Genomic DNA, 13,488 nt, shown 5'->3' with positions numbered 1-13,488 from the left:
TCAGAAACGCTCCCCAGAGTTATATGACCTAGTATATGTTATTCAGCATGGCACCGGCAGGCCCAACACCCCTACAGCTTTAAATATTCCTTTCTTTTCTGTGCAAAGGTTCTTTTTTCTTACCTTCTGCCTACACTTTCTGTCCTGCTTCTAAATATGATAACCTAAAAACAAAGCAAAAACCTTAAAAACAAAGAACAATTACTTGAAAACCATCTAAACTTTAAAAACTTTGGAAATTCACAATGCGCTATGTTCTGGTAATCAAGTAAACTTGCTGATGAAGTAAACAAGTTAGTAACATGATCTGATCCTGCATGGTGGCATTAGCAAGGGGTTGAGAGCAAAACCAAACTGCAATAAATTGAAAACAAAAATAAAGAGTCAATTGTTAAAGACTGCATGAATTGGCCTTCATAAACAACACAGTTCTACATTATATGTATTCAAAATCTCTTACTGGTAAGCAGGGCAAATAACAATCTTTATTATTAAAATGTTGTGGAATGTTTATAAATGCATGACTTTATTTTTCAAATTGGCAATTAAACATCAAATTACAATTTTCAGTGCTGAAGCAGAATGTACTTTCATGGCTTACAAGTAAATTAGTTTACTAAAAATTAAGAATGCAAGTTATATTTCAATATGAATTAGAAGTATTTCCTAAAAACAGTTATTTTTAACACAAATATGCAATTGAAGAGCATTTTATTACAAATTAACAACTCAAAGCAATATAAAAGAATAGAAATTCTAATGGTTTTATGTGGGCCATTTACGGTTTTATCATTATTTCCAAACTGTCATAGTTCAACTAAAAGTAGGCAACAAAGCAACATGCCAAATTTTTCCTTTCACTTTGTAATATAAGTAGTATTGTAGCATTGTGACAAGAAATAAGTTTATGTATTATTATAATTTATCTAATTGAAAATCTAATTGTCATCTAAATTTACCACTAATGATGCATGTAGAGCTAAAAAGGTAAATTTGAATCTACCCATTTCTGTGTAAGGCTGGAAAAATAAAGCTGAATTTAAAAATGTGATAAGCAGGAATATCCATCAAATAATACTTTCTTATGATTTTAATGTAGCTACATATATATATATATATTTTAGTAGAGAGTATTTTTCAGGTTATTCCATTGTTCAAGTAGGAGGATATATTTTCGTCAAAAATGATACACAGGAAAAATAACGTGATGAAAATTAAAATGCATCTTAGGTTGATTTGAAGCATAAAGAAAAATAAATTACTAAATAATGGTAGTGGCTTCACTTATGGACCCCAATATGCCATATATTGCACTAAGAGCTTTCCTTGCATTAACTCTTCTTCCTCACAACAACTCTGAGGTACTATTATAATTACCAACATTTTGCAGATGAGGAAACAAAGGCTCAGAGAGGTTAAGGAACTTGCTCAAGGTCACAGCTGGTAAGCAGCAGAGCCAGAATTCAAACCCAGGCAGTCTGATTTTAAAGCCCACAATCTTAGCCATTCTGCCCTCTTGAGAATGAAAATGTCAAAAATAGGCTATTAAATGTTAGGAAGGCAGGAAATTTCTAGACTAAAGGTGAGTGTGATACTTGAAAAGATTTGGATGGAAATGTGTAAGGTGTGTGTATTTTTGAAGTCTATTATAGCAGAGAGCCATTAGTAACCTTTAAGGGCCTATAAGAGTGGACTTCAAAAAGTTCATGAAAAATAGAATTAAAAGATAAAAATGAAAAAATATAAACTTTTTTTCTCAGCATAAGCTCTGTCAACTTCAAGACACTTTTGTAAGTAATGATATCCAGCCATTTAATCCTCCCCTAAAGAACTAAGGGTCCTGGGAATTTAACCATGTCAATGCATTCTTTTTTACATTATTAAACTGAACAAAAATGGGTGCCCTTTAAAGATTTTTGAAGATTAGGAAACAAAAAGAAGTCAGAAGGAGCAGAATTGAAACCACAAAGTGGGTGCCTAATGATTTCCCATCGAAATTATTGGAAAATTGCCCTTGTTTGATAAGAGGAATGAACAGGAGCATTGTTGTGGTAAAGGACTCTCTGGTGAAACTTTTCTGGGCATTTTTCTACTAAAGTTTTTAGGCTAACTTTCTCAAAACATTCTCACAATAAGCAGATATTATCGTTCTTTGGCCTTTGAGAAAGTCAACAAGCAAAATGCCTTGAGCATCCCCAAAAATTGTTGCCATGACATTTGCGTTTTTGCTTTGACTGGACCACTTCCACCGGTAGCCATGGCTTTAATTGTGCTTTGTTTTTGAGATTCTACTGGTACAGCCATATTTCATCTCCTGTTACAATTCTTTGAAGAAATGCTTCAGGATCTTGATCCCACTTGTTTAAAATTTCCACTGAAAGCTCCTCTCTTGTCTACAAGTTGATCTGGTTGCAACAGTTTTGGCACCCATGAAGCAGAAAGTTTGTACAACTGTAATTTTTCAGTCAGAATTATGTAAACTCAACCAATTGAGATGTCTCTGGTGTTGGCTATTGTTTCTGCTGTTAATCATGAGTCCTCTTCAATTAGGGCATGAACAAGATAATTTTTACCTCTTTAGGGATGGACTAAATGGCTGGTGATCATTACTTACAAAAGTGTCTTGAAGTTGATAGAGCTTATGTTGAGAAATAAAGTTTGTATTTTCTCATTTATACCTGTTAATTCTATTTTTCATGAACTTTTTAAAGTCTCCTATTATAGGCCCTTAAAGTCTAACTCCTATAATAGACTTCAAAAATACACAATTGTCTGCTGGTGTGGGCTTCGTCGTCTCTTCCCTTCTTAAAGCTTATTATTATCCATTTGTAAACTGCTCATTTCTTTGGGGCATTGCCTTCATAAACTTTTCATAAAGCATCAGCGATTTCACCATTCTTCCACCCAAGCTTCACCGTAAATTTGATGTTTATTCTTGCTTCAATTTTAGCAGAATTCATGTTGCTCTGATAAGGTCTCTTTTCAAACTGATGTCTTATCCTTCTCAGTGTCTCAAACTAGATTGATCCTCTTCAGACATAACAAGTTAGTATTTTTGTGCAAAAGGTTTTTGAAATCCGTGCAGTTTTTTCATAATACACATTTTGCATGAATTTTTTATTGTTTTTTTATCACTGTCTTGAAATTCATCCATAAACTTTTAGAAGGCCCTTCATATTGTAAGAAGCAAATAAAAATACCAAATGAACTTTATGTGGTATCTATAAATATTTGTTAACTGAAACTTTTTGGTCAGGTTTTTTGGGTGTGTGGTGAAAATATACTATTGATATTTAACTACCAGATTTTCTATATGGTATTAGTTATAAAATACTAGCTTTCTTTGCATGCTATGCCTAAACTCAGTAATCTCAGTGCTAGAGAACCATGCATCTTAATCTAAAGTCTGTAGAACCCTAGAACCCTGGGAGTCTTCTGATAAGAATTTTAAAACAAATATAAAGATTTAATCCTATAAAGGATTATATTATTGATCTTTAAGATCACAATTAGGAATGCCTTACCTCTCAAGGTAAGATCATACTTTTTCAACACAGTAAGAAGGAAATTGCAGGAAATCAAAGAACACGTATGAACTGAAGGGTTCAGACTCCTATTTCCTGTCAAACAGAATGTCAAGAAACATGCAGCTATTTCTTCCACTTCTGCCAGAATTGAGATTATGAACTTAAAAAAGGTCAGAAAGTAAGGGCCCATGATGATACCAGTAACAATACCTACCTCTTTGGGGTCACTAAGGAGCAAATTTCCCTTTCTATTTATGAAAGCATAAAATGCAAGCAAACATGATTACTAAAGTATGAAGATATGCATACATTATAATGTTCTCCCCACTTGATGCAGATATAGAACTCTCTCTAGAAAGAGGTTCACAAAACTTTAGCATATCTTGCTTAAGAAAAATAGACCAGTCACTGGCTGCTACTCCCTTCTGCTTTCCAAGTAGGAAAAGCCTTTACGCAGGAGTGTCAGAGTCTCAGTCCCCAGGTAGGGAAGTTTCTTACTGTAAGGATCATCTGAATTATCCCTCTCACAAACAGGTACTACCATGCAATTTCTTGGTATTTTTCTATTTATGATTCAACTTGTACTGAGAAATACACTGTTTTAGGCTGAGACAACCCTTTAAGCCACGTGAAGCTAAAAGATATAATGTGCTCTTCAAATGATGATTTCAAGTGAAGAGAAAGAAAAGTAATGAGAGAATTGCAAAATGTCGTTTACGCATGCCAAACTCAAAAATTTTGTGGCAGTCAGCACTACTTTATTAAAAGGATATGTAATATAATTACCAGCTTACAAAGTTTATTTTCACTTTAAAAGTATCCAAAAACGGGCCGGCCCAGTGGCGCACTGGATAGTGCGCCGCTTAGGAGGCGCGGCGGCGCTGCCGCCCGAGGGTTCGGATCCCACATACAGACCGGCTCCCGCTCACTGGCTGAGCGAGGCGTGGGAGCAACACCGAGGTTTGCAATCCCGTTGCCGGTCCCTGGTCCGGTACGGGGGCAACACTGAGGGTTGCGATCCGTTGCCGGACACGGAACAAAAAGACAAAAGACAAAAAAAAAAAAAGTATCCAAAAACTACCTTGTATTCAATGAGCCCATATTACAGATGAGAGGTCAATACAAGAGAGGTAGAGCCTAGGGTCTTAGGTAAACAACTATTCAACACTGAGCACTAATAAATTGTTACCTACCCCTATTGGCAAAATGTGGACAAAACTATCACAGCAAAACTTCACTAGTTTACAAAAACAACAAGCCACAGGCTATACCACTGATCTAGAAGTAAAATTTAAATTAATCCCCTAGCATTTGAGATGTAAATTCATCATTCCTGTAACTGATGGCTCAAAAGCAAAGAAGGCGTTAGGTTCGAGCTTAATGCAATACTTTAATGTTCAGAATACAGTAAATGGAATTTGGAGCAGAATTTTGAAGATCACAATGACTCAGTTTCTAATCCAATGAATGCCAGTGATAAAAACAATCATCTAGATTTGAGCTGTGATGATAGCTTTCTGGTTTTGGATATGATCATTTACCTGGCTTTATTAATAATTATTTCTAGGTTTCAAGGAAGATCAATAATTATTTACATTTGGTTATTTAACCATGATTCTCACTGAATAGTAGTTTTTATTAGAGTTCATTTAAATTCTTTGGCTGCTCTCTATATTCAAGTAATAAAATCCTTTTTTTTTTTACTGGAGACACAAGCATCAAGTTGAAATTACTTCACATTTTTATTTTAAATACTTTTTTCCTTTTTTTACTGAAATATTTGTCTGTTATATGTACTACAACTACCTGTAAAAAAAATTCATTGAGTTTGTTTTATATAATGATTTATATACATTGATATAAATACATTGAAAAAGATATTAATAGTAATTTTACATTTACATTAATATGCATGATATGGGACTTCAGTTCTAGTAAATTTCCTGGGTTTTGTTGCCACTTGTTTATCACTATTCACCAATAATACTGTATTTCTATTCAATGTCAGTATAATATTACAGATTCAACATACCTCATCTAAAAATCCAAAATCTGAAGTGTTCCAAAATCTGAAACTTTTTAAGCACCAACATCACACTCAAAGGAAACACTCATTACAGCATTTTGGATTTTGGATTTTTGGATAAGGGATGCTCAACCAGCATGTATTCTGCAATGATCCAAAAATCAGAAAAAAATCCAAAATCCAAAACACTTCTGGTCCCAAGCATTTTGGATAAGAGATGCTCAACCTGCACTGCATATCAGAATTTAGGACTTCCTCTCATATTGTAGTATACTGTATTTATGTGAACAAAATATAATTTACATAACATGTAAATTATTACATGATGAAAAGTACTTAGTTTTTTCCAAAAATTCCTCCTTAAAATTGCAAGGCATTGTGTATTAATATACACCTTTATATCTTATATGCCAGCAAATATATCTTCAGGAGAACATCAACATCTGTCACATTTAAATTGTTAGTTTGCCCTTTCTTGGTTTTGTAATTTGTTGACATTTCTGGATTTTTTTGGTGGCTGGCCAGTACAGAGAACTGAACCACTGACCTTGGTGTTACAAGGCCATGCTCTAACCAACTGAGCTAACTAGCCAGCCCAATATTTGGGTTTTTGGGGTTTCTTTATACTTACATAAGCACTGTAAGCTTAAAGAAGCTATTCCAAGTTTTATGTTTGTATATATTTAAGTAACATTGTAATAATATTCAGGAAGAATTTAATATTGTATGGTATTTGATCTGGCTAGTGGTCTAAGTTGGGAATATATCAGATATCAAAAAGCTAAAGAATCAACTTTAACATAGTGAAAAATAAAGGAAATTTGTTCAGATTACTAAAGGGTTTGATTTTGGTATATAATACTTATGCTGTCAAACATCAGCACCAAGGGCTGGCTGGTAAACTCAGTTGATTAGAGCATGGTGCTAATAACACCAAGGTCCAGAGTTCAATCCCTGTACTGGATGGCTGTAAAAAAAAAAAAAATTTAAATAAATTAAAAAAATAAACATCAGCACCTTGATTAAAAATTGTGAGAACTGAAGGATAACTTTTTGTAACTAAAGATGCCAGGTTGAGCACTTAATGGAATTAGGATTTTAAGACAGTATCTCCAATTCCCTCATTTTAATAGAAAAAAGAGAAATGGAAACTGAATTAGTTATCCTGGACCTTTAATTGTCCTTTGCCACTGTTATTTTTGCTTCTGAAAAACGGAGTTTCCATCAGACACAAAACTATTAAAAACCATACCTGAAGCCATGAAGGTCACATTTCCCTTTTTTGGTCAAAATGTAAAATTGATACCCTGAGAATAGAAATCTTAAAAATGTGTACTCAGAAAAGGTGGTAAGAATCAGTTTAATTAGAAACTACTGTGGAAAAGAATATTTTCTTTATTGTCAAATTTCTGTAGCTGGACCTTGCCATGACATTTTGGCAGAACGTAAGATACATCTTTTTTACATGGTGCGCAATGTTCTATAGGAATATTCTAGTTGTTAGCAGGTGAAAAAAATTTAGTGGGATATAAAAATCTTTGCCCAAGTAAACAAGAAAATCAGTTGCATTCCTATGCAATTACTTTTTAAAGATACTTTGGCTTATAAGACCTTTTCAAAATTAAGTCATAAAAAAATACCATAAAAACTAGCTATTTCTTTCAGTCTCTCCTCATACTACAAATCAGTCTTTTGCTGAAGATCAGTTCATCCTAGTTCAAACTACACTGTTACACCATATCTATTATCTTTATGATGTCAATAAAGAATACACATAATAATTATTCTAGTGTTTTCAATTAAGACTATACTTTCAGGGATCATTTCTATAGTTCGTTACTAGTGTTTTCAATTAACTCCATAATTTATTTAAAAGTCATTGTTCTAAATAAAATGTGTAGCAATCAAGGTAACCAATAACCAAATCAATCTTGTCATGATCGCATTATTTTTAATATACAATAGTGACAGCCTAACATTTGCAACTATTTTTCCATTAGGAGGTCTGTACATTAGGTATTATTATCAAAGTAATCAGTGTCTTTCCATAGATTTTTGATTTGTCTTTTTTTTTTTTTTTTTAAAGATGATCGGTAAGGGGATCTCAACCCTTGGCTTGGTGTTGTCAGCACCACGCTCAGCCAGTGAGCTAACCGGCCATCCCTATATAGGATCCGAACCCGTGGCCTTGGCGTTATCAGCACCGCACTCTACCGAGTGAGCCATGGGCCGGCCTTGATTTATAAGAAATATGACAATGGCTTTAAAAAAAATCAAAGATTGCCATTAAGGCTTCAAAAATAGGTTAAAAGTACAAGTTATATACAAAATATTTTATATTGTGAACTGTAACCAAACTGTTAAATGGTAGAACTAAGATTTTCTATGGCAAAATTATCTCAATTATTCTAAATTAAACAAAAATTCCTAATACTCATGGTTAACTTACTCTGCCATATTTCTCATTAAAGGTTCATTTCTAGGTGAAGTTTTATTTTTTATTTTCATTTTTTTAAAAAAGATGACCGGTAAGGGGATCTTAACCCTTTGACTTGGTGTTGGCAGCACCACGCTCTCCCAAGTGAGCTAACCGGCCATCCCTATATAGGGATCTGAACCCATGGCCTTGGTGTTATCTGCGCCACACTCTCCCAAGTGAGCTACGAGCTGGCCCTTCTAGGCGAAGTTTTAAATGACATGTATCTATTGTCTTTTCTGTTTACTTTTTTATTTGATATCCTGATTTGTTTTGTTTTGTTTTGTTTTGTTTTTGGCAGCTGGCTGGTACAGGGATCTGAACCCTTGACCTTGGTATTACCAGCACCATGGTCTAACGAAGTGAGCTAACCAGCCAGCCCTATACTGATCATTTTAAACCATAAACAAAGTTAACAACCCCTTAACTTATAACCACTTTAAAGTTTATTTTACAGAATATTTATTGAGACATCATGTAACTACTGACCAGGACTGTTTACAAATGTAACGCTTGGCCTTTAAGACAATTAAAAACCTTTAGATACTAAAATTTTACATCATGATTTGTTTAATTTAAGAAGTGTTATTATGATGGTGAAAACTAACAGAAGAAAATCTAAAGCAAAAATATAATGATTTCCACAAAAACCATATATTCCTCTCCTATATCAAAGGGAGAGAGGGAAGAAAAAAAGAAGGAAAAAGAAAAAGAGGAGGAAAAAGGAAAAAAGACAAGAAGAAAAAGAAAGAGCAAGACAGGCAAGAAAAATACTTTTTTTTCCCCATTCACAAAAAGGAGGGAAACTCTGAGGTCTCAGCAAATAACGTAATCAACTGAGTCAGTTTATATTAAGGCATCTTCTTTACATATTATTGAATCCCATCATGCCTTTCATATTGCCAGCAGCACCCTGTTGAAACTGCCTCATCATTGACTGAAGTCCTGCCATGCCACCTAGAGTGAAAGTAGAGTAAAAACAGATAATTATTAAGCAGAACTTGAAACATTTATTACTTTTGCCTAACAAGTACATTAACTTCTAAAAAACACTAGGTTCTGACTGCAATTTAGTCATCAGCCTTAAACAGAACACCAACTAAATATTTGTATTATCACCAGTATCCTCATCTATAAAAGAGAATGAATAACCTACCCAAATAACCTACTTGATCAAGTTACTGTGAGGAATAAATAGATAATACATGAAAAGATCTTAGAACAGTACCTGTTGCACAGTCAATAAATCTAAACAAATATTTTTTTTTTGCCATGTCCAAAAGAGACTTGCTGTAGATAGTATTAAGTTACATAAAAAGTAATTAATAGTGAATTATTTCATAGAACTTACAGGAAGAAAAAAATTCACCATTTATTAAGTATCTACTATATGCCCAGACTGTACTTAAATGCTTTCATATATATTAGCCCATTTAATTTCCACGATTTCGTGATGAGATATGATCGATGATTTTACAGAAGGGAAAAGTGGGGTTCAGAAAATTTAAGAGACTTTCCAAAGATTACACAATAAAAGTGAAACTGGGGTTCAAAATCCTTACATAATTTCAAACTTCCATCATTAAAAATATCCAGGTTCCAAAATAGGGCAAAAGGTCACTAGAAAAGCATTAACAAAAGATGATTAAATAGCTTGCTCAAAAATCATAAAACCTCATCTTTTATAGCAGTATTACAACATTCAACTTAGAATTCATATGGCCGTTTCCCTCAAATCACACATCTTTTGAACAGATTTCATAATATCATAACAGAAGGCATACCATTAAAACTCAACCCTATAAATTAAACTGTGTATTACCAACTGGCAACAACTTTGTATTTACCCATGTGATGAAGAACTCTTGGATCCATCATTTTGGCCATTTGTTGATTCAATTTTGCCATCTGCGACTGGCTCACATTCTTAGACATGTCACCACCTGAAAAAACAAAAAAAAGATTTTGAGTCAGTATAAGATGTAATATTATCAGGGTATTATAGAAAGTTTGATGAAGTGAGTAAACACAAAGAAAAAAATCACCTATAATCTTATCATTGTAACACAATTATTTCTATTTCTACATATACCCTTCTAATCTTTCAATCACCTACTTTTTATTTTTAGAAAGAACAAATGAAATTCTACATAAAGGGACATACAAAGAACTTTAAGGCTACGATTTGTTTTTTGTTGGCTGGCCAGTATAGGGATCCAAACCCTTGACCCTGATGTATGTTATCACCACCATACTCTACCGAGACAACTACGATTTTTGCTCATACTTTTAGTTAAGCCTGTGAATGAACCACTATAAGCAAAACTGTATCCAGTGGTTATTAATAGTAAACTATAACAATTGCCTAACAGTGATAGGGGAATGCTGAACAAAAAGCTGAGTTTATAGATATGGTTAATTGGGAAAGAGATTGGATGGATGGTAAATGAATATGAAAGAATGAGTCTGAGAGAACTTGAAGATTTGTATATATCTAAGAAACTTTTAAAAAAATAATGAAAAGCTTCTTTCTTGAAAGGAGATCTTAAAAAATAATAAGAACAGTAATGGAAAGCTTTTGAGACTAGTAACACCAATAACACAACTTCATTTGTCAAAAAATTTCCACACACACAGTCAAAACTCCACAGTAAAAAGGCCAGCCAATGAAAGTGATGCATTCTAGGCCAGAATAGCAGTACACTTAAGGGACTGGAAACAAAAGAGATCATCAATGCAACAATAATGAAATAGTACAATTGCTTCAGCAAAATTATTTATTTCAAAGGAGTATTAACTATGGTACTCCTCAGTAGCATTTAATAAAAATGAAAAATCAAAGCTGCCCCTGATTCTCTGCTCATAGCCGGCTAATCTGTATAAAATATGCAAATTAAGAACTATGAATGAAAAAGAAGATATGTTTTTATGACAGTATATGATAAAATCTCTGAAAAAAAATTCATGATGAATAAATCTGTGGAAGATATGAATTCCATGTTCATTGCTGATTTGTCCTAAACGTTTGTTTTTCAGGACTTAAAATATCTTAAAAATATTAAGGGTTTGGTGTGATCAAGGATGTAGCGTGTGCATCCACTGCCTTTATCTTGGTTGTGCCTTTACTGAGGAATCAATGCTTACATAACATCTGACTGATAAATCTGCAGTAGTTCTATCAAGAATAGTCAACATCACTTGGGAAAGATGTTAAACTGACATAATGTGTTTATTAGTCACTATCTGAAGTAGCGTGGAATGTTGGGAATTATAACCAATTTTAAACATGTTTGTCTAACCTTTCCCCCTTATCACAAAAGAGAAGATGGGATATAGCAAGCAAGGAAAATAGAAGTGTCAAAGACAAAAGATAATTAAAAATATCTATACATATTCATTCTTTTTAGAAGCTATTCAGTGGAATTGTTCATCTTTGGAGCTTGTCTAATCAACATTTTTGAAAATAATAAAAAATTCATTTTAACAGCTCTTTACATGATAGAAAAAAATTGAGGAGAAATGGAATAGTTGATCAAGTCTTTGGGAAAATAAACCTATCTTTTTAGCTTACATAATATACAGTGAAATAAATTCCAGTTGGGATAAAAAGTCAAATAAGAAATAAAACCAAAATCAAGTAGAAGAAAACATAGGTGACTTCTGAGGTATCAACATGGAGAAGGCTTTCAAGAGCATAATAGAAATCAAAGGAAAAGACAGATAGGCTTGGCTACATTAAAAATAGAAAAGTTAAAATAAAAGGCAAATGAAAAACTGGGAAAAAATATTTACAGATACAAACCAAGGATTTTAAAGAGTTATTACAAAGCAATAAGGGAGAAAAATGGAATGACTGAACAAGGAACATGAAGAGGTCAAAAGGAAATTCAAACCAGTAATGGTTTCAAACCAGTACAAAGAAATGTTAAACTTACGTAGTAATCTACACATATTTTAAAAAATCTGACCATTAAATTAGAAATGGTATTATTACAAAATTTATTCAGCATCTACTACTTTTCTGATCAAAACAAACAAAATCCTTGAGGATTCTGCATAGAAACTGATACTGATACAGACGCAGATGAATCAGCCAAAGGGTCCAACAAAGAGGTATTACAATAAACAAAGATGCATGCATAACTTGAATAGTAGTAGCCAGTGGTTAAAAATTATATTTTGAAGAATACTTGACAATATGGAAAAACAGTCATGATATGGCAGAAGACAGCAATAGTTAACATCAACTGTTATTTGCAATGGGACCCATGGGATTCTCTGAGGAGTAAAGGTAATGTGTGTTTTGAATTTTTTTTCTTATAATTTCTTATATTCTCTAACTTTTCTATAACATATATTACATGTTCATTAAAATGAAATCATTGTTTTGTTTTTTTAAAAAGTAATGTTTATTACCTTGATTCTGAAAACAAATAAATCACAGATCATATTGTAAATTCTCGAAGTATTCTTGTATAACATGAAATTCAGCAGTGAATTTTCCAATACTGGCAGTACTCCCTGAGTTTAATATTTAGTTTCTCAATTTCGTTCCTACTTTTCAGTATGTTAACTAATGATGAGCTTATTTTTCTTACCTTTGAAAAGTCCTTTGATACCTCCCATCTTTTTTACCATCTGTGCAAACTTGGTATACTGTGTCAAAAGTTCTTGAACATCTCTCGTTGACACGCCTGAGCCTCTTGCTACTCTTTGGATTCTTCCTGGTTGTTTACTAAAAACCTTAGCACCATCTGTACTGTCCAGTTCTGTAGGCAAAGGTCAATTACTCTCTCTTACATACAATTTTCATTCATCATCAAAGCATTTATGTGCAAATGGGAAAAATATAACTTAATAGAACTTAGAAGATATGTTTTTTAAAGAAATAATTATTTCACTTTTCTTTTTATATTATGAAATATCTTACATAAAAAAACCAGATATATAATAAATGGTCAAATCCCTACCCAGATTTAACAAATTCAGCCGTAAGTCTATCACCATGTTTGCCTCGGATTTTTAAAAATTAAACATGGAATATATTCAAAAGAACATTTATAATATTCATAAGCTATAAAAACACAACAAACACACATGTATTTTGCCTACAGTTTAAGTAAAATAGAACATTCTGAGAATCTTTGAAACCCCATGTCCACCATTGCCGTATCTCATGTCTACCCTTTCCATGCCCTCTAGACACCAAAGGTATATGGTATATTTCAAAAAAGAACAAAAGTATTTACCTTAGCTCTACCCTAAATAACTATTAACCTTGAATTCATAAATTTAGGTTATATAAGCAAGCAGAAGAAGGTAGATTTTATTTATAATCAATAGAACAATTATTATATTTCCTATAATCAAGTAATTACTATCACTATTATTTTGACCCTTTCTGTAGCACATAAAGAATGAGTTAATTCCCTCCAGGCTTTTAATCACTCTTAGAATAT

At 32.9% G+C, this 13,488-nt stretch overlaps 1 protein-coding gene across 1 annotated transcript in view; it reads right to left on the bottom strand.

Moving 5' to 3' along the window:
• Window positions 1-8,452: 8,452 nt before the first annotated feature.
• Window positions 8,453-13,488, bottom strand: part of SRP54 (signal recognition particle 54kDa) — a 39,299-nt gene continuing 34,263 nt past the window's right edge. Inside the window, exons 14-16 of the mRNA XM_008573820.1 lie at window positions 12,628-12,798; window positions 9,877-9,972; window positions 8,453-8,986 (exon numbers count right to left, since the gene is read on the bottom strand). Of these exons, the coding sequence (XP_008572042.1) occupies window positions 8,895-8,986; window positions 9,877-9,972; window positions 12,628-12,798 (359 nt within the window). The 3' untranslated portion in view covers window positions 8,453-8,894. The remainder of the gene's footprint in view (window positions 8,987-9,876; window positions 9,973-12,627; window positions 12,799-13,488) is intronic.

Source organism: Galeopterus variegatus, unplaced genomic scaffold (assembly GCF_000696425.1).
Source record: "Galeopterus variegatus unplaced genomic scaffold, G_variegatus-3.0.2 Scaffold54, whole genome shotgun sequence".
Taxonomy (NCBI): Eukaryota; Metazoa; Chordata; class Mammalia; order Dermoptera; family Cynocephalidae; genus Galeopterus; species Galeopterus variegatus.
Note: the sequence above shows the minus strand (reverse complement) of the source record. Positions and strands in the feature narration are given on the sequence as shown.